The sequence below is a fragment of the Kwoniella dejecticola genome, chromosome 9 (assembly GCF_000512565.2).
Source record: "Kwoniella dejecticola CBS 10117 chromosome 9, complete sequence".
Taxonomy (NCBI): Eukaryota; Fungi; Basidiomycota; class Tremellomycetes; order Tremellales; family Cryptococcaceae; genus Kwoniella; species Kwoniella dejecticola.
Window position 1 is genome coordinate 1,138,231 of NC_089309.1, and position 21,904 is coordinate 1,160,134.

The 21,904-nt window shown below is 48.7% G+C and overlaps 8 protein-coding genes and 1 non-coding gene across 9 annotated transcripts; 4 read left to right on the forward strand and 5 right to left on the reverse strand.

Annotated features, from left to right (window-relative positions):
• Positions 1 to 14: 14 nt before the first annotated feature.
• On the reverse strand, positions 15 to 1,693 carry I303_107370 (uncharacterized protein; the record flags this gene model as incomplete). The annotated part of the gene is made up of 6 exons (XM_018410053.1): positions 15 to 239; positions 311 to 629; positions 687 to 721; positions 787 to 1,165; positions 1,258 to 1,400; positions 1,484 to 1,693. The coding sequence occupies 6 exons, from the start codon at positions 1,691 to 1,693 to the stop codon at positions 15 to 17; spliced, it is 1,311 nt and encodes a 436-aa protein (XP_018261056.1).
• Positions 1,694 to 2,130: 437 nt separating this feature from the next.
• Positions 2,131 to 4,174, forward strand: I303_107371 (uncharacterized protein; the record flags this gene model as incomplete). Its single annotated transcript, XM_065969571.1, has 7 exons — positions 2,131 to 2,275; positions 2,335 to 2,439; positions 2,565 to 2,711; positions 2,828 to 3,367; positions 3,411 to 3,683; positions 3,796 to 3,999; positions 4,053 to 4,174. 7 exons carry the CDS (start codon positions 2,131 to 2,133, stop codon positions 4,172 to 4,174), a joined length of 1,536 nt encoding a protein of 511 aa, XP_065825643.1.
• Positions 4,175 to 4,498: 324 nt separating this feature from the next.
• On the forward strand, positions 4,499 to 6,401 carry I303_107372 (uncharacterized protein; the record flags this gene model as incomplete). Its single annotated transcript, XM_018410055.1, has 9 exons — positions 4,499 to 4,528; positions 4,594 to 4,632; positions 4,691 to 4,761; positions 4,838 to 5,134; positions 5,185 to 5,245; positions 5,311 to 5,399; positions 5,461 to 5,835; positions 5,905 to 6,103; positions 6,186 to 6,401. 9 exons carry the CDS (start codon positions 4,499 to 4,501, stop codon positions 6,399 to 6,401), a joined length of 1,377 nt encoding a protein of 458 aa, XP_018261058.1.
• Positions 6,402 to 7,246: 845 nt separating this feature from the next.
• I303_107373 (uncharacterized protein) lies at positions 7,247 to 8,614 on the reverse strand (the record flags this gene model as incomplete). The annotated part of the gene is made up of 4 exons (XM_065969572.1): positions 7,247 to 7,454; positions 7,523 to 7,716; positions 7,769 to 8,262; positions 8,332 to 8,614. 4 exons carry the CDS (start codon positions 8,612 to 8,614, stop codon positions 7,247 to 7,249), a joined length of 1,179 nt encoding a protein of 392 aa, XP_065825644.1.
• Positions 8,615 to 8,649: 35 nt separating this feature from the next.
• I303_107374 lies at positions 8,650 to 8,740 on the forward strand. Its single transcript has one exon. It is a non-coding gene; the product is annotated as a tRNA-Gly (tRNA).
• A 1,371-nt stretch (positions 8,741 to 10,111) lies between these two features.
• Positions 10,112 to 11,066, reverse strand: I303_107375 (thioredoxin-like protein 4A; the record flags this gene model as incomplete). The annotated part of the gene is made up of 6 exons (XM_018410057.2): positions 10,112 to 10,140; positions 10,236 to 10,305; positions 10,368 to 10,395; positions 10,459 to 10,506; positions 10,620 to 10,856; positions 11,047 to 11,066. 6 exons carry the CDS (start codon positions 11,064 to 11,066, stop codon positions 10,112 to 10,114), a joined length of 432 nt encoding a protein of 143 aa, XP_018261060.2.
• A 365-nt stretch (positions 11,067 to 11,431) lies between these two features.
• On the forward strand, positions 11,432 to 14,468 carry I303_107376 (uncharacterized protein; the record flags this gene model as incomplete). The annotated part of the gene is made up of 4 exons (XM_065969573.1): positions 11,432 to 12,035; positions 12,078 to 13,324; positions 13,375 to 14,235; positions 14,310 to 14,468. The coding sequence occupies 4 exons, from the start codon at positions 11,432 to 11,434 to the stop codon at positions 14,466 to 14,468; spliced, it is 2,871 nt and encodes a 956-aa protein (XP_065825645.1).
• Positions 14,469 to 14,969: 501 nt separating this feature from the next.
• Positions 14,970 to 18,860, reverse strand: I303_107377 (uncharacterized protein; the record flags this gene model as incomplete). The annotated part of the gene is made up of 6 exons (XM_065969574.1): positions 14,970 to 15,097; positions 15,257 to 17,708; positions 17,765 to 18,461; positions 18,513 to 18,583; positions 18,648 to 18,658; positions 18,749 to 18,860. The coding sequence occupies 6 exons, from the start codon at positions 18,858 to 18,860 to the stop codon at positions 14,970 to 14,972; spliced, it is 3,471 nt and encodes a 1,156-aa protein (XP_065825646.1).
• Positions 18,861 to 19,822: 962 nt separating this feature from the next.
• Positions 19,823 to 21,772, reverse strand: I303_107378 (uncharacterized protein; the record flags this gene model as incomplete). The annotated part of the gene is made up of 7 exons (XM_065969575.1): positions 19,823 to 19,884; positions 20,092 to 20,664; positions 20,724 to 20,791; positions 20,854 to 21,257; positions 21,333 to 21,476; positions 21,567 to 21,633; positions 21,708 to 21,772. The coding sequence occupies 7 exons, from the start codon at positions 21,770 to 21,772 to the stop codon at positions 19,823 to 19,825; spliced, it is 1,383 nt and encodes a 460-aa protein (XP_065825647.1).
• Between the last annotated feature and the right edge of the window lie 132 nt (positions 21,773 to 21,904).

Consider the following 21,904-nt stretch of genomic DNA (forward strand, 5'->3'; position numbering starts at 1 on the left):
CTTCTTCTAATCGCTTACTTTGATCTCTTGCGGTCTTTCTCTGATCGAGACGATCTATGTCTGTCTGATCCTGACGGTCTTTTCGATCTATCTCCTGATTCTCGGGATCTTTTTGAGGACCTACCTGAAGATCTACCGTCCCCTCCGGATCCTGAGCCAGACGATGCCCTGGGCGTCGATGTAGGACTCGTAGCTTTGCTGACCCCGATCAGCCATTTGGCATACCATGTATCGGCCCGCTAGCCATATCACCAATCCGTCAGCCCATGCTCTCGGTCACGCTTCGCCAATCGGCATATTAGTGACTCACATGTCTCTTTTCCGTCTTCTTGGTCATGAGCATAGCAAACATGAACCCGGTCATCCAAAGGAAATACGAAGGAAGATAATACTGGATCAACCCAATCACCGAAACTATCCCTGGAATGGCGATTCCCTCGATCGCGCTGATCAGGTATCGCCAAAGCCAAATAGCCATGAGGTTATGCCAAATCTTCATCTGCCTGAAGAACCCCGAAGAGCTTTCGTCTTTCGCAACAAATGTTTCTCCTAGGGTATTGACTGTCGAAAGTGCTAAGAAACACCACACAGTCACGTAGGCTGCGACTGATTCCAGGTATCCGACCCAGCTTAACACCATTCTTATCAGCCACAACTCATCACATCAAACAGGGATAGGAACTCACAATAGGACCGCCACGATACCGCCACTCAATATAGCCTAAAAATGATGGTCTCGACTGTCAGCCTCATGGTGTGTGTTTAGATCTCGATTCATGAATTTACCATATTCTGGGCGTTTTCTCCCTGTAGGGAATAAGGTATAAGGCTGCCTAATCCCATCGAGAAAGACGAGAAGAAAGTATCACAAAACATCGATGCTATAGTCTGGTCCGGATTTTCCTTAAACGGAGTGATAAACAGGATAACAGGTAAGAAGAATGCCCATAATGCTCCGAAATGATAATACGTGTCAAAGAGGAAGTTTGGTATGAGCTGTAAGGCTGATAGGATCAGGAAGACGGTCAAGAGCGATTTGATCTTGTTGGCTTTCCGACTACTCTCGAACCCTGCTCTGAGCTCTTCCGTGCCGCTCCCGAAGAGGAAGACGAATCCCAGCCATCTAGCTACGAAATCCAATGGCCATTGAAATAGCGGGACGAAGCTGTTTCCCCAGTAATATGTCAGCGTGTGGACATGGATTGTGGCGAATGAGCATGGATGCGAAGGACGAGGTGGAACAGGACAAGGACATACGATTGCAATAATGCTAAAGCGATGATGAATAACAGGAATTTACTAGGCTTGTTCGGCAATCCAAAGTTCTTGAGGAACGTTTGATCTGCAAACTCGTAAAAAGCTGGATTATATCTTCTGATCGTCCGGTTCAGTTCTTTCTCCTACAACCAAAGATTAGATATAGGTCTAAAGGCGAGATCATATATCTATTCGCCTCCCAATCTTATGCGATGCTCTGACTTACGCCGCCAAAAAGATCTGCAATGGCATCATAAGCTTTCCCAGCGCCATTCTCAACTGTCTTAGCTGTATCTTTTACTCTCTTCTGAGCATCATCTTTCGGACTTGATCGATGTTTACGCTCAGGCGATGAGCGTTCTCCTTCTCTGGAGCAATGAGACCTTTTCTTTGGGTCGGAAGATCGATGACTGCTTTTCTTTGGATCCCTTGGCATCTTTGTTGGTGCTCACCTTGATCAGACTACTGTATCAATGGACGAAAGCTTTCACTGTCTCACACTAAACCTCGAGTGTGAGCACAAGCTCCGAAAAAGCAAAAAGCAAAAATCAAGACATGATCAATTGGATAGACACCTTCATTGCTCACATATACACAGCTGCTTAACGGAGAAGGCATCAAAGGTGCAAGTCCCTGCTCCTTTGACCATGGTACGTAACATGCTACATGCATTTATACCTCCAACATCTCAGCTTGCTTTCATAGGTTTCGCCCCTGCTGCCACCACATATGCGTATTACGTATTCCAGCCATCGATCGCGCGCTCGGACCCTAAATAACCGAAATTGCTCGTAAGTTGACAGAACACAAATCCAATGTCCACCATTTCTGTCTTGCAAAGTTAAGTAAAACAGATGACCACAACACCTGGAGATGGGAGCGATCACAGATGAGTCATCCCCAGATCATAGCACAATCATAAATCTGGTACGAAGCCTAGCGGCACTGGCGAAAAAGGAGGATCAAAGAGACGAGATCGTTGCGACCTTGGATCAACTTGCGGTTGCCTTGCGAGATGGTAAGTGTACCGCCTGGTTAGCATGGCTGATGTAGTAGATGATATACGTATACCGCTAGGGCAGACGGATCTGCCTGGGATACTTGTCCAGCTGTTGAAAGATGGAGATTCTGAGGTGTTGAGACAGGTTGCTAGGGCCGCCGCGAATCTGGTGATCGACTGCGGTACGTCCAGTCCCTTATAATCGCTAATTGACATCATGATCCTAGCGAGTTGCCGCTGCATATGCTTTGAGATGGCTTTATGTGCTTATACAGTCTCATGACGCTGCTTGCCACCGCCGCCTCAGATGAAAACCGGGAACGCCTGGTCACAGCGGGCTACATCGACTCCGTCCTTTCTCACCCCACTTTCGAGTTGGACGTCCATTCCGCACCTGCCCCTACTATTCTAGCTGTGACAGCATCATTGCACAACTTGACAGTAGATAAGCATCGTGAGTATCGCATGACGAGGAGTGGAGCTGATACTTTGCAGCTTTCGCGCTGTCCGTCCTGAAACAAGAAATACATACCCGCACAATCATTGATTTTACGCAACGCTGGACGGAAGACTTCTACAGCACCTCGGCTCTCGATGAGACCAGTACAATCGCTCGGTGGGCATGGTCTATCGTATCCAATCTACTCGAAGAGCCAGTCCCTCCTCTTCCATCCAACGCCTTGTCTACCTTCCTTCTCCCTCTTACTCACTATCTCACCAGTATTGACATCGACGTGGACACGCATCTCCATATCCTTACTCATGCCTGTAACGCTCTGGAAACATCTTCCTCGCAGGAAGGCAGTATGCGTCACAACGTTTTAGGTATACTAGATGCTTTGACGGCCTTCGTGGAGAAAGCCATAGTCCCCATACAACCGGATGCAGCCCAAGAAGGTGATGAAGATGAAGACGATGAGGACGAGGGAGATTATGAGAAGAGGCTTGGGAAAGCAAAAGCTACCATTGTTAGAATACTGGTGGATCTGAGTATAAATGTCCCTGCCTCCTCGCCGTTCTGGGACACAATGAGAGCTTGGTTGGAAATGGAGGATCGGTCGGATTTGCTGAATTGCGCACTGCTGAGTTTCGGAAACAGCGTCAAAGATGGTGAGTCGCCCACTTGCGAGTGTCGTTGCTGATATCGAAGCAGACGCATCTGCCAAATCTCTGTTACAAGGCAAGGAGTCTCTTTTGCCCAAGATCATATCGCTGCTATCATCAGCGACTCCAGCTATCATCCAACACTCAGTGATCGGTCTTTTGAAGAATCTCTCGGTAGCACGGGACAACCAAGATGTACTCGGGGATGCAGGCGTGATAGAAAAGCTATACGAGATGGGCGTGTGGCTCGAGAAAACGGACATGCTGGGATCCGTACAAGGTGGAGCTGCTGGAATAATTAAGAACTTGTGCAGAGCCAACGGTGAGTCAGATGAAAGTAAATTTGAGCTAACGTCTAGCTTCTAACGCTTTGCGTTTCCTTGCTTTACCTCTCGAACCGCTACTGGATCTGATCAAGCGAGTGGACGATCCAGCGCTCAAATTCGAGTGTACACGAGTATTTGTCAATGTCATCAAGTCTTTAGCAATGGCTCAAGAATCGGTCAAGCCGCTCGGCGGCACGAGAATCGTAGAAGCTTTGACGATAATGCTTGTTGAGGGAGAAAAGTATCCTGTACTGCAAAGCGAATCCGTGATAGCTTTGACTTTGCTAGCGACATTTGGCGGCGAGGACGCAAGTGAGTGCTATGACCGATCAAATCAGTGACGATGAGCTGATCAGACTGCTCAGGGATTGCTGTTAAGACGTCGCTCAAAGGAGTAGGAATCGACATGATACGTAAGATGGCTGAAGACCCGCGGAAAGAGGTTCGGGAGAATGCGACTACTTTGCTCAGGGCTGTCGATCGTTGAGATCGTAGTATATATCATGCAGATTTCTATACCCCCGGGAGTATGCATATGCCAACTCACGTGTTGTAGACTCTAGGCGTTTGAAGTTGAATTATCTAATCTTTTTTCTTTTTGATTTCCGAAGTGATTTCCGGTTGCATTCTCCGATCGGATCGTTCGGACCAGCTACAAGTAATTTAGGCGAACTGCTACTGTCGTGCATCATGCATTAGCGGCCATTCATGGCAGCTGCAAGATGCATCAACACACAAATTCTGATCTTCATAAAGAAGGAGCGCGCGCATCATCATAGTCATCTTCTCACAAAAGACATATCCGTGGAGCATGTCCTCCAAACCTAGGTTATTTGTACTTGTGAGGGGATTTTCGGTGCTGATCTCTGCGTTGATGTCTCCTGCGCGCTGACGATGGACGTATAGACTGATATCGATAACGAACCAGATGACGCGGAGAGTTTCGTGAGTCAACGATGGGTGTCCAACGGCTTGAGCGTTACTGAAGACTGCTGTGCGATAGGTCCGGCTGCTATTATATTCGAATGAGATACAGGTAGAAGGCCTTGTAGCAGTCACCTCCACCTGGCTGAGGTGGGTATCGGCAATATCTTTGGTTCAATATGGATATCATACCGCGTCATGCGGGCTGACCGGAAATGTGTCTTAGAAACGAGGTTCATCCTGAGACGTTACACAAAATTCTTGACGGGTACGAAGCTGCGCATCCGAACCTTCTGAAACATGATAAAGATTATCCCCCTGTCGAGCACTTCCGCAATTTGGTCAAACCTGGCTATCCGGCGTACGGTACCGAAGGAGTTGGCGAAGGGAAAGACACGGAAGGAAGCGAATCTCTCATCGCTGCTGTTGATAGGGAAGACGCGGAAGGCAGACCATTGCATGTTGCCTTGTGGGGCGGAGCGAATTGTCTAGCTCAAGCTTTGTGGAAAGTTCAGAAGACTAGGTAAGCTATTAAAACTATACGCTGCAAGTACGAGCTAAATGGGAATTTAGGTCGGCCGGAGAGACTCTCAAGTTCGCAAGTAAATTATTCGTGTACGGTATAAGTGATCAAGTGAATTATCTCATTCCGGATGTCAGAAGCCACGGCAGCTTGGTGCTGACGGTGCTTCCGTTCAGGATAATACCGGTCCGATCATTCGAAGAAATCATCCAATCATCCCTTATGTCGTCTCGCTTCATGGAAACAATTCGTACAGTCTCGCTACGTGAGTCCTGTGCCGATCATACTCTGAGCATTGATGATAGCTGACTCTCAAACTTTCATAGGTGGCACGGTATCGCCGGAGAGTTATTGACAAAGCAAAGGACGGGTCCGCCAGAGACGATCCAACCGGAATGGCTGGCGAAGCATATCCAGATTGGACCTTTGGGCAGTCATTATCCCTCCACCGAATACATAATGGAAGGAGATACACCCACATATCTGGGACTGATACCTAACGGACTGAACAATCCCGAAAGACCAGACTGGGGTGGGTGGGGAGGTCGATATGATCTGCTCAATGACCCCGACGCCAGATTGTACCTTGATACGCCAGATTCGGTTATTAGTCCGATCACCGGGGAGATGTGTTACTCGCCTCAAGCGACGATCTGGCGATGGAGAGATCATTTCCAGCAAGATTTCAGGGCTCGTATGCAGTGAGTCTCTTGTTCCGCAGAGCTCCCTAATTTCATGAGTCGGACCGACCTGACAAGATGGTATTCCAGGCGCACTTTGGACGGCACAGACCCCGAAGCGCTCAAAGCACCTCAAGTGGCTCTCAATGGAGACTCAAGCCTGGATCCCCTATACATCACCGTTAATAAAGGCTCGACAGTCGACCTGGATGCTTCGGAAACTATTGGACAAGATTTGACCTTCAAGTGGTATCACTACAAGGAGGTCTCCACAGACTTCGCATTGGCGGTGAGTCATCCTTCATTATCTGACACGTTCAGCGATCTGCGAAAGTCCTGCTGACCAACCTGCACCCTGGACGCTGTATCAGCCCGGATTTCCGACAGGGGACATCGAGATTGCACCCCACAGCAAGGCGAAGAAAGTGCAGGTAACGGTACCGTCCGTGATCACGACGAAGGGTGCCTCTGCTATTTTCTTCACCGAGCAACGGGATTTCCATGTGATCCTGGAAGTGACCAAGCAGACTTCGGTCGGGATCCCTCTCACTAGATATAGGAGAATCATCTTCACCGTGCTCGCGTAAACATGTATGCCATACAACCTGAATCGCAAATGTGCCGACGAGATGTTCCAGACTGTACGGCGATGATGCTCGAAAACGGTCTGCATTTCTAAGGACACCTGATTTTACAGTAACACACCGTTTGAAATTCATATCTTCCTTAGACAATGAGAGCCGCTTGGAGATGTTGTCGATCTGCATACGCGACAGAAGTGCACTTGAAAAGGATTGGGGAGGATTGGGGAGGAAGTGCATTCGACAAAGAGAGGCGAGGGGATGAGATGAGATGAGAGGCGGGCAGAAGAGACGGGACGGGACGGGAGAGGAGGGGCAGGGATGCTGCTAGGCGGGAAGGCGAGGGGCGCGGAGGGCACAGGAGGGCAGGAGAGGGGAGAGGAGGCAAGACCCCAGATACCCAGATACCTGTCCGCTTCATTGGCTCATTTTCAAGACAATGTCGTCAACGATTGGCAGGCGACAAACACGCGTGTCTGATATAGACCTGGACAACCTTCGCGCGATGAGTATTCAGCAATGAAAGCTTCCGGGATCTACATGAAATTGCAAGAGGATCCATGTAGAATTGATTGTAAGGGAACATATGTCATGTACATGCAGTTACTGTACACCGTTTAGGTTGCGAATCGTTTTTAAGGTAATAAGCTGCACTGCGCATCGTCAAACCAAAAGAAGAATTCCTGTTTCAAGCTTTTACGTTCCTGGAGTCCCATAGTAGTCTGTCTGCCGGTACAAGCAATGGATCAAGCTGTTTCCCACGGATTACTTCACAAGTCCTCCGATCCCTTTTTACCCCATTCTCGGGTTCCCGACAATCCTAAGTTACTAGACACTCCTTAGCAATCCCCCTAGATAGTCTCAACATGTCGAGTGTTCTCCTCAATCTTCAACTTGTCATCAGTGGGCGCCTCTAACTCGGTCCCTTGATTCTCAGGTCGAAGCTGATGGATATCGTATTTTTGGAAACGCCTAGCTGGGATTTTGGCCTCAAACATCAGATCGAGATCCTCGAGAGATCTACCTTTGAGTTCAGGTATGAAGAGACAGAACACGATCCTAAAGCCATACCGATATCAGTCATTCAACTTAAACGGTTCAACAGATTCTCGTGTTACGAGACTTACGCAAAGACTGTGATACCCGCAAACACGAAAGCGATCTGGCCTTGAAGGTTCCCGTAATCTGCATCTTGGATGTACGGTACGCAGATGTTCGAAATGAGACCGGACACGAAGCATCCCCACGCGGACAGGGCCAAGGTCTTTTCTCGAAGAGCGCTAGAAGAGATTTCTGAAGCGGTCAACCAAGAGACAGGTCCCTGAATCGACAACTTTAGCGATATTGCGTATAAAGATTATTGCCATGGAGACCAAGGAGTATACCAGGATCCAGATGAATGTTCCAGCAAGAGTGAGTTTACCGAGAGATCCAGTAGGTTTGTTGTCCGTGCCCGCAGCGCAAGCGCCGATGATCACCATACAGCCGAGCATAACGCAGAATCCGTACAGTAAGAGAGGCCTTCGGCCAACCTTATCTGGGAGATAGAACCCGAGGAACGAGATGACGATCATGGCCGCATAGATGATGACCAGTAACTCGTAGACATGCGAAAAACCAAGTGAGATGAGGGTGATGTTGAGGTAGTTGTTGGTAAAACTGATGCCTCGACCTTGGATGAGGCACATAACTCCAACACCGATCAGTGTTCTTCTGAGATCAGTTCCCCGGAACAACTGGATCCAGCTAGTGGAAGCTACCACGGCTTTGTGGTGTTCGTACCCGGCGATTGTCGCGTCAAGCTCGGCTCGCACATCGGTATCGGTGACGTCCTTGCTGCTCAGTCGACGGAATGATCGGAAACCGTCTACAGTGACACCAAATGTCAGCGTCTGTTCCAAAGTTTACTTATTTGGGAAATACAGTAAAGCCTCACCTTCGTGTCGACCCTTCTGAATGAGCCATCGGGGAGATTCTGGTAGGAAGGGACTTCCAACAATGATCAAGATCGGGAAGAAGAATCGCACCGCGATCGGCACGATCCAGACCAAGCTATCGTTTCTGTTATATATTTCGAGATTTGCAACCCCTTCCAGTATAAGGTGCAAATCCGGTGGGAGAGTTTGTTTACCCCCGCGTATGGGTAATGTTGTCTTACAATCTCCAGATTGAGGCGCTCTACGTGCGAATCTTAGGTGTCCCGAACCAATATCAAACATATAGATTAAACCTAAAACCGGTCAAACATATCGGAACGCAAATGGTGTAACGGTAACATAGCCGCCTTCCAAGGTGTCAAAAGCTTCTAGCAGCTGCCCAGGGTTCGACTCCCTGTTTGCGTACGAATTTCTTTTTTTCTCTTCTTCGTTTCTGGTAATTTTCTTTTTGTAGCTAGTCACGCTCGATGTTGTCGCTCTAGAAAACTTGCCTACCAAGTGACGTCCCGCAGTTCAGTTGCAGAGCAGTGTACCAACGCATATCATAGGTATATTACTGGATTGCATGGCGCTGAGAGATGTCTGAAGGCCTCCCCGTCCGGCGCCAATGATCCAACTGTAGCCGAGCCCACAACTCCAGCATCAGGAGCTATAGCTGATAATGCCAACATCTGAGAGAGGACTGCTCAGCAGCAGGAATAGCGGGAATGCGAACGGGAGGAACAAGAGAGATTTCTTGCCAGACAAGCTGAGCTATGTAGAACGATAAAAAGAACGAGAGCAGCATGCGTGAGTATGATCAGCCGACTCGCTGCCGGTCGCCAATTTCTCGCCCTGAGCTCGAATTTTCTGGGTACCCAAAGGACCGCCTTTACAAACCTGAACACACGAACACCACAGGTCCCATTTGATTTCAGGTACCATCAGTGATGATCTTCATGCATCGATCGCATGCAGACATCATTTCGAATAGATGCATCCATGCTCTGTCTCATGTCCTGCTCGCGGACACGCAATAAAAAGCGTGCCAAGTGAGCATACTGAAAGGGAACAAGGGGGAATGTTTGCAGTGACGTAGCGCGTAACATATGGTGCATAATGCACATTGTGCGGTCGGAACAAGTCCCAGCGTCTCCATTCTCCTTCGCATCGCTCTCCCTATCTTCGAGGTTCTCTTCTGGGGGTGGGTTGCGTCCACGCCCAAAAAGTCAACCTAATACATCGTAAGGGAGTCGAACCCTTGCCGCAACAAAGAGGAATGCTAGTCACATGTCCGCTGGGAATGGTGCATGATACCGTTTCACCAACGATGTTCTTTGAAAGAATCCCTGAGAAGCCTGACGTATGCATAGTCTCGCATTCATGCCGTAAGTGAGTGAAAGCTGGATACCCCAGATCCTCAAAAGTCAACAACAGAAACTTCGTGATGACTTTCTTTGCTATATCGATGTGAAACTTTGGAATAGCACAGGTCCTGTCTTTGCAGCTCTACACTGTTTCTTGGCCCGTCGTCCCTCAATAAGAGGGCCCAAAGTATTCGTAAGAAAAACAGACCTTGCTGCCCCAGCTTTATGAGGGATTGAGTCCTATGGCAATGATCCCGAGGGCCGCGTCTTATGCACCTAGACCCCGAGGCGAACGTCGTAGGACCGCTGGATCGTTGGTGAAACGGTATCATGCACCAGGGTGCGATTCAATGAACCTCGACGGCGGGGACATAGAAGAAATGATACATGCTACATGCTATATGACCCAAAACTCGACTCTCACTACAATTGTCTATTTACCTTTCTGTCGAGTGGAGTAATCTGTGAAGCAGTGATAGCTCAGCCCGCATTCCTTTCGGACGAAGGATCACGGCTGCCAATATCCGATGAACGAAGGAAGAGTGCGATGAGCTTACCTCGCGGCGAGACTACCAAACCACGCCCTTTCGATGCTCCTCGGTAGACCGTCTCGATGATATCGATCAACTGGTTACCCCTGAGTCAATATACCTTTTTGCGCATGCGCATTTTAGAGGAATTTGACTCACTTCTTGCTTATCGGTGATGGCCCAATTTCTAGTGAGTGAAGACAATGTCAGCCACGATGCCAATGGGAGTTAGATAGCTCAGCCAACTGACATCTTGTTGTTATCACCGGTACCCAGATCTATCATGATATGTTTATTTCTGCAATACACACACGGCCCAATCAGATGCTTCCTCTGCCTTGGTTTCGTTCACAGAATGGGATTTGCATGATGCTATTGAGCCAGCATTCAGGGGAGCACACCGCAACTCACCTGTAGAAGAACATCAAGGATGAATTATCGTATAACTCATACATCTTGTTGAAATCCGGCACTTGCGTAATATCCACCAGATATATCACAGCAAAGTTTTGAACCTTCTCTGATACCCCGTAGAGCGTTTCGTCCATTGCCATACACTCCGAGTCGTGGTCATGGCCAAATCTGATGCACACTACACGATCTTCTTCCACTAAAATGGCCTGGTCAACATGCCAGCCGGAATGGAGGCTGGACCGTCATTGCGGAGGTGCCGAGGCGAAAAGGGAGATCGCAGTGATCATACAGTCGGAATCATAGAGATTGAGAGTGAACGCATGTATGCAGATGGAGTATGTTGAGTCATGGAGATGGGAGTGGGCGAAAGGGATATCAGCGTATTGAAGTAACGACCAACGGAGAACGCGAAGGGTCGACTTACTGGGTCATAAAGTACGACATTTTGAAACACAGGCGTCAATCTTTGTGCCAGAATGAGCAAGATGATACGATCACGGGACCGACTGCAATATTAAACGACCTCGAAAATGATGAAATCCGATAATGCATGCATGAAGAACGAGTTGAGAAATGTCAAAACAACCATCCATCAATTAACGAATTCAACATTCGCTTGAGTGGCAATTGCGAAGCCACGTGACCAGCAAAAGTCTTTACGTAAAAAGCCAAATGTAACATAAACAACGACCCCAACTGACATAAACACTCGGAATGGTGCTGGTTCATCTTGACAACAATCACTCATCATCATCATCCACATCTTTAGCATATATCATCTCGCAGCATACACAACAATGCTGTCATCCATGGCAGACTCACCACTGTCCTCTATAGCGGGGTCATCGTGCTCCAGAACGCCAAGCAAAGACGAACCGCACCCTGATAGCTCGGATGTCGAAGCGGACGATGAAGAAGACACATCAGATGACGATCAAGGTGTTTTCCTGGGATCCCATCAACCAGATGAGTTGAACCTCATCGCCAAATTATCGACATCGACAATAGCAGCTTCTTCTTCTGCCATCGTCCGAGTGAAAAAGAGGGACTCGAGAGAGTTCATGCGACGAAAGACATTGTTATTATCGCCGATAGCCAAACGACCCATATTCTCGGAAAGACAAATTCGGGCAGAAGATTATTCAGATAATTCGCCTTCCACGTCCCCATCAAAACCCTCAAAGTGCTCCTCCTCGACCCCCCTGAAGCCGCAAGATACGTCAGACCTCACACTGGACTTTTCCCAATTTCACCTCTCTTCTCCTAGACAGGCGGCACTTGTGCCAGAAGACAGTGGGAGCGACAAGGAGAATGTCCCTGTGCACCCAGAGCAGACACGGACGATTGAGGAGCAGGGACTCGACGAGATCGTTGTGATAGGCCAAGGTAGTAGCTCTGAGGTATCAGACGACGGTGAGTGACACTTCACGCGGCATATGGCTGACCTTGCAGCAGAGGTAGTGCTCGACATGGGTGGACTGCATCTATCCGACTTCTCCGATCCGGAAACCGGAATCGAAAACAGCGAAGCTCTCAGTCACGTCCTGTCTGGCAACGAGGAGGATTTGGGTCAAGCTGTATTGCAATCGCCCGGTGGTGAAAGGTCAAGTCTAGGAGCAAGCGCCATCGCCGTGCCGATAAGTCCTGTCGACCTTCTGGCTAGTGGCGACACATCCATTCTCGATTCTCCCCTACCTGTAGCCCGAGCTGGACCGGTGGTGATTCCCGTACTCTCCTCGCACCACTTCGACTCCATTCGCGCTGAAAGTGGATCCCCATGCCGACCCTTACCACCGCCTATCATGCCGCTTCTCGAATCCTCAAATGACAGCCTGGAGTTGCCAGTAGCAAGTAGTCCACTCAGCCTTCCCACCGCGAGATCTGGCAAAGGCATATCTACCCCTTCAAGAGTGACGCTGCCACCCCCTGAGCTGGTGGAAAAAGGGGCCAAATTGCTGAAGGAATCCACTTCCATCAAGCCTGTACCTGCCGTTCCCGCCAAATCAGCTCCAAGGCTGTTGTCCATTCGCAGCCAGCTAGATAATGCCTTGTCAAGTCGAATGGGTGCGTTGGGCCCTCCCCAACGAACAGTCTCATCCTCCTCATCGAGCTCATCATCGTCATCCTCTTTCAGACCTAAAACTGCATCCGCCCTAAATGCGTCCGCTTCTAGTGCTTCATCCACTGCAAGAGCGACCGTTGGTCTCCCGAAGCCAATCACCTCGAAGGCGAAAACGGTCGGAAGGCCACTGAACACCGCCAAACCACCCATACCGGTGCAAGTGAAGCGTACCACGGTGCCACTCGCATCTTCCACGACGAAAAGCTTGCCACGGCCTGCATTGACAGCCAAGAAAACGATACCACTCGCCGCTAAAACAATTGCAAAACCTACAAGCTCAGCAAAACCTGGAGTTTCTACGATTCCCCTGAAACGACCGGCGCCGGTCATCGTATCCTCCAGGACCGCTAATGTCACCACACAGCAGCCATCACGATTGGCGCCCGTAGTGCCGGCACGTCCGACTTTGGGTCAGCCATCGCGAAATATACACCATTACCCTCCGCCCTTACAGTCGGTACCATTGTTTTCAGTCGGAATTGCTGGACACGTACAGACTGTCGGTAGGCCTGCGTCCCGTTCACCTGCTAAATTGGGTCTTCAACGGAAAAATCTTGTTGATAAAGGTACGCCCAGAAAGGTGCGTTATTTCCTTCTTCACACAAATGGCATTCACTGACAAGACCACAGCTTGGCACACCCATGCGATCAGGTACTCCTCGACACCTCACCTTATCGACACCCTCCACCTTCACTTCTGCACCCCCAATACACGACGTTTCCGCTGTACCCGAATCCTCGAATAGCGGTCCTCCAGCCACGGCCACACGTCAGGCCACAGACGAGACAAAACCGACCTCTCCTGAGCCAGTTCGAGGGTCTAGCGCGGATCATGAGGAAGTATCGGTTCAATTAGCTCGACCACCTTCATCACCTGTCAAATCCCCCAGCAAGTCTCCTGCTAAATCACCGTCTCCGAAGAAGCAGAAACGGCCAGTGGGAAGGCCCCGGAAGATCCCTCCGCCTCAAGCGACCACTCACGTTCCTACGACTGCTCATCCGGTGACGAAGGATAAACCAGTCAAGTCAGCACCACCTGGTATCTCAGAGAAAGAACTCAAAGCAACCACGTATCGAAATACGATTCGCAACCAGGTATATCACTGCGCAATCGACAGACAAATTATTCGTCAGAGCGGACCTAGACCACCCAGTCCAACCTCCAAGATCCGGACCACAGCTGAGAGAAATGAAGAAGAGAAGAAGAATGCTAGAGAGGCTCGGGCGAATCGCAGGAAAGGTCAAAATAACGCTGAAGAAGAAGAGAAACCTGTGATCGAGAAATTCGAACAACATCGTTTCCCTGGCGATGAGAGCGATTATGAAACCCCTCGACCGGTCAAGAAGGCTAAAAAGGAGGACAAAGCCAGTAAAGGAGTCAAATTCGATAAAGGGTTGACCGTCATCCGGGATGACGGTTCCTTGAGACCACCATCGAGGGATGAAGAGAAGAGCGCGGAGGAACAGAAGAAAGGTTGTCTCAGAACTAAGGTAGGTCGATGATCGTTTTATACCCGTCCTCGTTCTAATTTTTGGTAATCATACTAATTTGGCCTGGTGTGCAGGTTGATCTCGATCATCTTGGTAATCTACACCAAGCTCATCGACCGATAGACAATCTCAAGAGGATCAGAGTGGTCGTCAATGCAGTATTCTACGATGGCGAAGAACCGGTCGCTTTCTCGTATTCACCTTCGAACGGAACCAGGTCGAAGAAGAAGTAGGATTTTGTTCTTAGTCTTGTCCTTATCAAGCGGTAACATGATCATGCTTGTACATCAATTGGCGTTTATCAGGAGCTGTGTCCGACGTACTTTGCGTAGTCCCCATGTGTCTGGACCGAGATTGAGACTAGTCTAGGTGTTTTGTTGTATCCTTCAAAATGAGTTCATAGGATTGCGATTTGGTTTGGTCAATAAAGTCATTTACGTTTGCGTGCGTGTATTATGCGATGTCATGTCATGCCATGTCATGTGAAGTAGTCAGATCATTCACCTTTGCATTGGGGATTCAGCGAGAAGTCATTTAGGATTGATTGCATTTCGCGAGTGAATATCGTTCAAATGAATCATTGAGCGAAAAAAGATTTGAGGTGGAAAATGTCCCATGGTCGTTAAGAATTCATCAATATCAAGATAGAGAAGTTTAGATGCTCAGATATGATATGATCGATTTTTAGCCAAGCCTAAAACTATCATTGTCACCCTATCATTGCCGCTATGTCATTATGCTTCATAATCTTCCGTGTAAATATCAATCTGACCTGATTTATCGCCTTTTCGCAATTTTGACGGGGAGATATGCTTGGAGACCAAGTTCCTAATCACCGTATTCAGAGTCACCGGTCCACAAGCTAAAACAGCAAGTTCCAGTCAGCTTGAAAGCATCCGACAGGGAAATTTCGGGCGGCATGAAGGAGGTTTGTACATCGGATCAAAGGACGGACAACAGACAACAGATGACAGATGAGAGAAGACAGGCGACATAGACGAAGACTTCAACTCCAACTCACTTGCGACTATCATATTACCCAATTGCAGGTCGACTTCTTCATTGACCACAGCCGACAACTTCGGTTTGCCTCTCACGCTGTTCTCAGACATGATATCCATTGCTACGTAATCGCTTTCATCGATCCATAATCCTCCATCTTTCTCCTCTAGATTACTCAACTTGGATTTCCTTCTTCCATTAGCATTTGAACTCGAAGCATTCGCATTGGCGTGGGTGTTGGAATTGGTTTCATCGCGAGCTGAATACGCCTCGTCGTCCTGACGGGGGAAATATTGGTCCTGATCGTTGTAATCTGGATCTTCAAGAAGGACCATCGATTGTGTCCTCGATGTCCTACTTAATAAATCTCTAACGGATTCTCCAGCTATCGAAGCATCGTCCCCTCCTCCTCCTCCACCGCCGAAATGCATTATTGATGGACTGGGCGATGGACCCATTGAATACCCTCCTGGTCCTCCGGAACCACCCCCGAACGGGTTGTATTGGTTATACGTCGAATCTGCTAGAGACCGATACGATTGTCGTCGATCGTAATTCGACTGAGACTGCGAACCACTCGTTCCGCCCAGCATCATCGGGGCGGACGTGGGCGATTGTTGAGCGTGAGGAGGTATATAATGATGCGGCTGAGGTGCATAGAGGTTGCTGTTACTCCCTTGCGCCGAGTTTGATTGATGTACTCCTCCATATGCATCTTCGTATCCCGACATTCTGGGCGGTTGAAGATCATCATAAGAAGAGATGGATGCACGGGGTTGATAGTCATCGTAGCCGCCACCATAAGCGGCTGATTGTCGGGGTTGGGGATGATCATACGAAGATGCAAGTTGAGAATGCCTGTTTGGCGGATACAGAGGTGATCCACCCTGGGCTTGACCTTGCCCTTGAGCAGCATACGATGGTCTAGCCCTCTTGGCTGCTTTTCTAGATTTGGCTCTTCTCACTTTACCCTGTTTTTGCAGGTTTTCCGAGAGGATGTTTTCCGCGGGATCATTCACGTCTTCTTCATCTTCGTAATTCGTCAAATCGATAATATCGGCATAATTCGACGATAGATGACTATCGACAGTCTCGTCGTATTCCCTCGATGGTCCTTCGCCTTCTGCATCAGAATCCACACTCATTTGACTAGCTAAAGAATCCGCTGATCCTCTTCGCTGGTGGGCTCCTCCAGCAAATCCAGGTCGGGGAGGCGCAAATTCGTCGCCTCCGTTCAATCCGGCAGCCGATCTACTCGAAGTCAAAGGTTTGTATACCTTGGTAACGAATATACTGATCTCAAGTTGATCTTTCGGGACCAGATTCTGACATCTTCGCAGCTGACTCGCTATCCAAGCTATCTCCGCGAAAGCTCTCACCACCCAGCAAAATCTAACCCTTTTAGTGCGTCCTATCCCGTTGTTCATCTTTCGACAGACGTAATCGCATATTGCCGTTCCGAACGATACACCAGATCCACCGCAGATAATCAAGACCGTCGTATAATTTGTCCACTTCACTCTGCCTGATGATCCCATCGGGCCGTCGACCCATGACTTGATGAATATCGGCGGAACCTGTAGAGCAGCTTTGGAATCGTTGGGATTCAACGATTGGTACGATATTCGTTTATCCTTAGCATCGGTTATACCGACCGCTGCTAGCGATTTCGCCCGCACCAAATCGAACAACCGCCTGGTCAGACCTTTTCTAGCTTTGACAAGTAGCACGATCTCGTTCGGGTCATTGTTGGTGATTGTAAAAGGGTGGGATTGAAATTTCGATATTTCGGGAAGATAGAGTAAGACACTCTGGCCAGGCGCCCACTTGAATGGTCGCGATACGTTGATGGTGAGTCTGACAGTTCGTGAGGGTAAAAGCTGAGCTTGAGCGTATCCAATGGGGATAGGTACGGGCACGAATGACGGTAGACCAGGCGAGGACATTCGCATACTCGCCATCGAGCTTGATCGTGGGATCGCTCCAGATTGACTGCGTGGAATGGGCTTCATGCTGACTGTCGATTCCGTTCGTTGATGCTCCGGCCTTGACTCATCGTATCGCGACTCGTATGATCCGAGAGGTTGCAGTGATCCTTCATCGTAATACCCCAAATTGGTGGATCTACCAAAATCGTCTTGCTCGTTCTCCTGCAAGTGGGTTGGCGGTCGGGGTAAGGTCTTGTCGGTATAAATGGGATCGTACTCGCTACTCCTCTTGAGCTCTTGCATTCCATAGGTCTGCGTCTTGTCCGAGTATGGTTTCCCAGCGAGAACATCATAATTGTTCCCAGATCTGTTCTTCTTCTTTCCGAACAACCCGTTGATCTTGGCTAGCCTGATGAATCTATACGCCCTTTCCAATCCCCATAGAGCTAACGCGCCGGCCATCCAGAACCATAACACAGGGTGGTGTATGGCGGAACAGACGATAGTCAGGAAGACAAATATCACATGACAGGCGTAGAAGAACTAGCGAGACATTCAGCATAGCCCCGACCGGAAAGGGGAGAGGGAAAAAGACTCACTTCGTACGAATTCTTCCGGAACGGCTTCAAGCTCAACACCATGACCGCCGTCATTGCTCCATATGCTACACATCCAAAGATGAACCTATAACTATTCCAAATCAAGAACCACACCGCTCTTCCATTCGCTTGATCCTTGAATAACTGTATCGTCCACAACACCACATGGACCGTAGTGAATCCCCAGACTACCCAGGCGGATGCTCTGTGGAAAAGTGCTAATTTGTCGGAATATAAATGGGTGAACCCCCTCCAAGCGAATATGGCAATTGGCGGAGCTTTCAGTGCAAGTAGCACTACGAGGGGGATAAGGGCGAAAGAGATGAATCCGAATCTTGATCCGCTAGTCCAGAACGATTTACTGATCGTATAACCTATAGAAGCTCGTTTGCGGAACGAGGTCGAGAAATCCAAAGTTGACGAAGAAGGGATAATGTAATCTGAGCCAATGAGTGCTAAGACGCAAGAGACGATTGTGAAGATGGCAATGGCGATTAAAGCGCTATTACTGGGCAAAGCCATCCCCCTTGCGCCGCCTCGAGCTTTCCTGCCGATAGGTTTCCGCTTCATTCCCCATTTCTTATATCCTAGACCGATGCTCCCTCCTGATAGTCTAAGATGGTGTGCTAGGGCGTATATCCCTGCTAAAGCGATGAAGACGAACCATAATAGGTAGGCATACCGATATGATGGCCAGCTGCGAGTGACGTTAGTCAAGTATAATTCGGAGGGAATGGTCGCGACGCACCTCATCATATGAGCCTGTAAGTAGGCCGTCGCATAAGCACCATCGGAAGAAGCAGTCACTGTCGGGTTTACCTGATGAAAGTGGAGTCAGCATGATACGTTGCGGTACAACCTGAGAAGAAGCGAGAGATCTTACTGGTAACGCGCCTGAGCGTAGTAGACAAGTGAACGAAATGATTAGCCCAGTCCTCGTGAGAGAGTGAGAGAGGAAATGTTGATGATGGGGACTTCACTCACTCGTTATCGATCCAGTCACCTCCGGATCCTGAGCATACGACGTAACATATTTGAATGGCGGCGCATATGTCCCTTGAGCTACTTCAGCAGTAAGAGCCCCAGTGACAGTCATCTTTCCGCCCTTGCCCTTCCAATACTATGCAGATCTGTATCTTTCTGTCGTCCCAGTGTGCTGGTGCGATGCTTGGCAAACGCGACTATGAGCCGGCCAAGGCCAGCTTGGAAGAGGTCTGAGCGATTTCCAGAAAAGAAAGGATATTTTCGATCGCCAAAGTAGAGGGTGGAAAGGCTATTGGATTGTCTGTCTGTGCGCTTTGAGGGTTTTGCACTAAGTTCGTAATCTGGAACTGGAAGTTCGTATCGTATGTCTTCGTTATACTCACAGAGATCGTTGAGGAAGAGGAAGATGGAATATTACAGTAATTATGATGTTGACGAAAGACGAGAAGAGGTCAGATGGGGTGGGATGAGATGGGTATCTTGTCGCAATTGCATAGCCCAATCATGAAAAGTCCAATTACATGTAATCATCTGAACCTCTGAAATAGATGCCGGCAACTACGGATCTCACTGACTGCTGACTGACTGACCCTTAGTTGACACCCGCACACACACGCGCTCAGCTGCTCAGAAATCACTCAGGAATCAGGAATTAGGGAATCAGGAGGTTCACTGCGGGGTTAATTGGGAACAAGCACAAGGACAGAGTACGGTCACAGACGCGTAATCAGTAGGATGAGGTCATTACGAATAGACAAAACAGCTTCCGCAGATTCATTGTACAGCAATAAATCCATACATGATATATATATATATATACAATCTCATCCTTCCTTCTAATCGTGTATGATATGCTATAAGACTAGGTGATACACAGAAAAAACAGTATTACAAGTATATAAAGTAACAGTCCAGCGGCACTACTACGATATACAAGACAGATAGATGAATTCACACAAGGGTCAGAAATTAAAGGCAATCATTCGAGCAAGAACAGCATTATAAAAATAGATATAGGCATGTATAATTATAGAAAATTGTGATTATGGGGCGGATCAGCATCGTGATTCGTGATCACATAAATTGAGGTTCATCTTTCTCCTCAAACGGACTTCTCAGACCTAGTCCAGGAGGTCCTGATGGTTCAGGCAAGACCTGTGGCAAAAGCATTTGAGGACCTCTTAAACCGCCTCACAAGTCTAATTTCCCTTTTGTAGATCGTAATTTCTTGATCTTTCGAGGCTGTTTCGTTTTCGGTCCTTCATCATCACTATCACTCCATCCTCCCCCATTGGTATTGCCATTGCCATTACTGTTGTTGCGCGGCGGTATACTACTCGTACCTGTGATTTCCAAAGGCGGGGATTCCAGTAGTGATGGTGTGTTACCTGGACTTTCACAGCCGGGTAAAGGCAGGACCAGAGTCGACCGATCGGTTGTGGAAGGTTTTGGGTCCTGAAGGAATGCTCGTTGGAATGCATGTGGTTCAGCATGCAGAGCCGATGCGGAGGACTGTGATCGAGTCAATTTGGCTGTGCATGTACCTGTGTTTGTTGAGCTAGGCGGAAGAGGAAGAGGAAGACGGGGCGTGAGGGCTGAGATAGGGGAAGTGACGAATTCAGACGAGCTGGGCGATATTATCGATTGTTCTGAAGCAGACTTGTCTTCAGCGTCGGAAGAAGTGGTTTCGGCTTCCGCACGCAGATCGTCCGCGGTGAAACTTCTACCTCTCTGCAGCAGACTTGTCGGCCTTGAGGGTTTGGCTGATAAATTTCGTAAAGACGGTTTGCGCCGCAGTACAGGTTTCGATGCTGGTCCAGTCGGCGAGGCTGGTGTGAGAGTGATAGCTGCTACGGGCGGCGGAGGGGTGATGTCGGCTGAGTACAATGGCGAGTCGGTCAAGAGTCCTGATCCGACTTGTAACAAGGTCAGCTGCGTGGTCCAACGATGTTGAACAACACTGCACTCTGCTTACCTGAGGTTGATCTAGTCAAAGACAGTAGGGGTTCCTGCTTCGCGCTGTTCTGTAAAGTGGTGGATAACCTGTTGAACAAACTCTCAGCTGAGGCTCAAGTGTCGTGAGCTCTTGGAACAAGCGGACTCACCTAATAGCTCTACCGACGTTGTCCACTTTCCTCTCGACTTGATCTTCGGCCTGATCGAGGAAATCCATACTATCCACCCTTCTCAACCCAGGTCTGCTCCTTTCCTCCCGAGTCAACTTCTTCTTCTCTTCCGCATTCTCAAAGCCGAAAGCCAATTTGCTCTCATGTAACGCTATCTCGAACAGTTTCATGCGCGTAGCATCCCACGTATGCGTCCATCTCCGTCGTTCCTCGGGCGACCGAGAGCGCGAACGTGATCTTGTGTGAGGGTCAGTGGGTGATGTGAGGGTGTTTCGGAAGGCATAATGTATGATTTGGTTCGTCAATTCGTCGATTACTTTGGCAGGCGGTAGTTCTCCGGGTGGATAAGGTGTAGAGACGGGTTTATAAGGATGTATGAGGATCTGGTATACCCAATCAAATCAGTATTTTTTCGGTATCAGATCAAGCGAGTCAAAGAGAGAGAAAGCGATAATTACTGCTTGTAGTACGTCTAGCTCTTCATCTGTCCAATCTGGTTCGACCGACCGCTCATCCTCCTCCTCTCTACCTCGTTTCGATCCTACGCCTATCGAAGTACATTCGTCCAACTGCATCGTGTTCATCGGAGGAGCGTTGAAGAACTGTTCGCCCAGACACATTCACAAATTGTCAGAGAAAATTCCTTGATCTTTCGTCACGTATACGAAGATACAGCTCAACCTCGCACTTACACCAAATTCATACGGGAGAGGGGTATGTGGTCCAGGCGTAGAAGGTGCTGAATCATCCGAGTCCGTGCTATGACCGTACCCACCATGCGTATCAGCTTTGACGTATGATCTCTGGGATCAAGAGAGAATATTCGCGCTTACCGATTTAAGGACATCCTTGGTGGTAATGCCAGATGCAAAGCATGTTTCCTACTTGTCGTGGCCATATTGCGTATCACCGGTAGTAACAAAGGTCTCTGACGTGATACGTGAATGAATCCAAATGGACGTTGCAACCGTTATGCGCCAGAATACGCGGAGTCGAAGGTGAGGGTATTCGACTGGATGTTTTTGGCGGT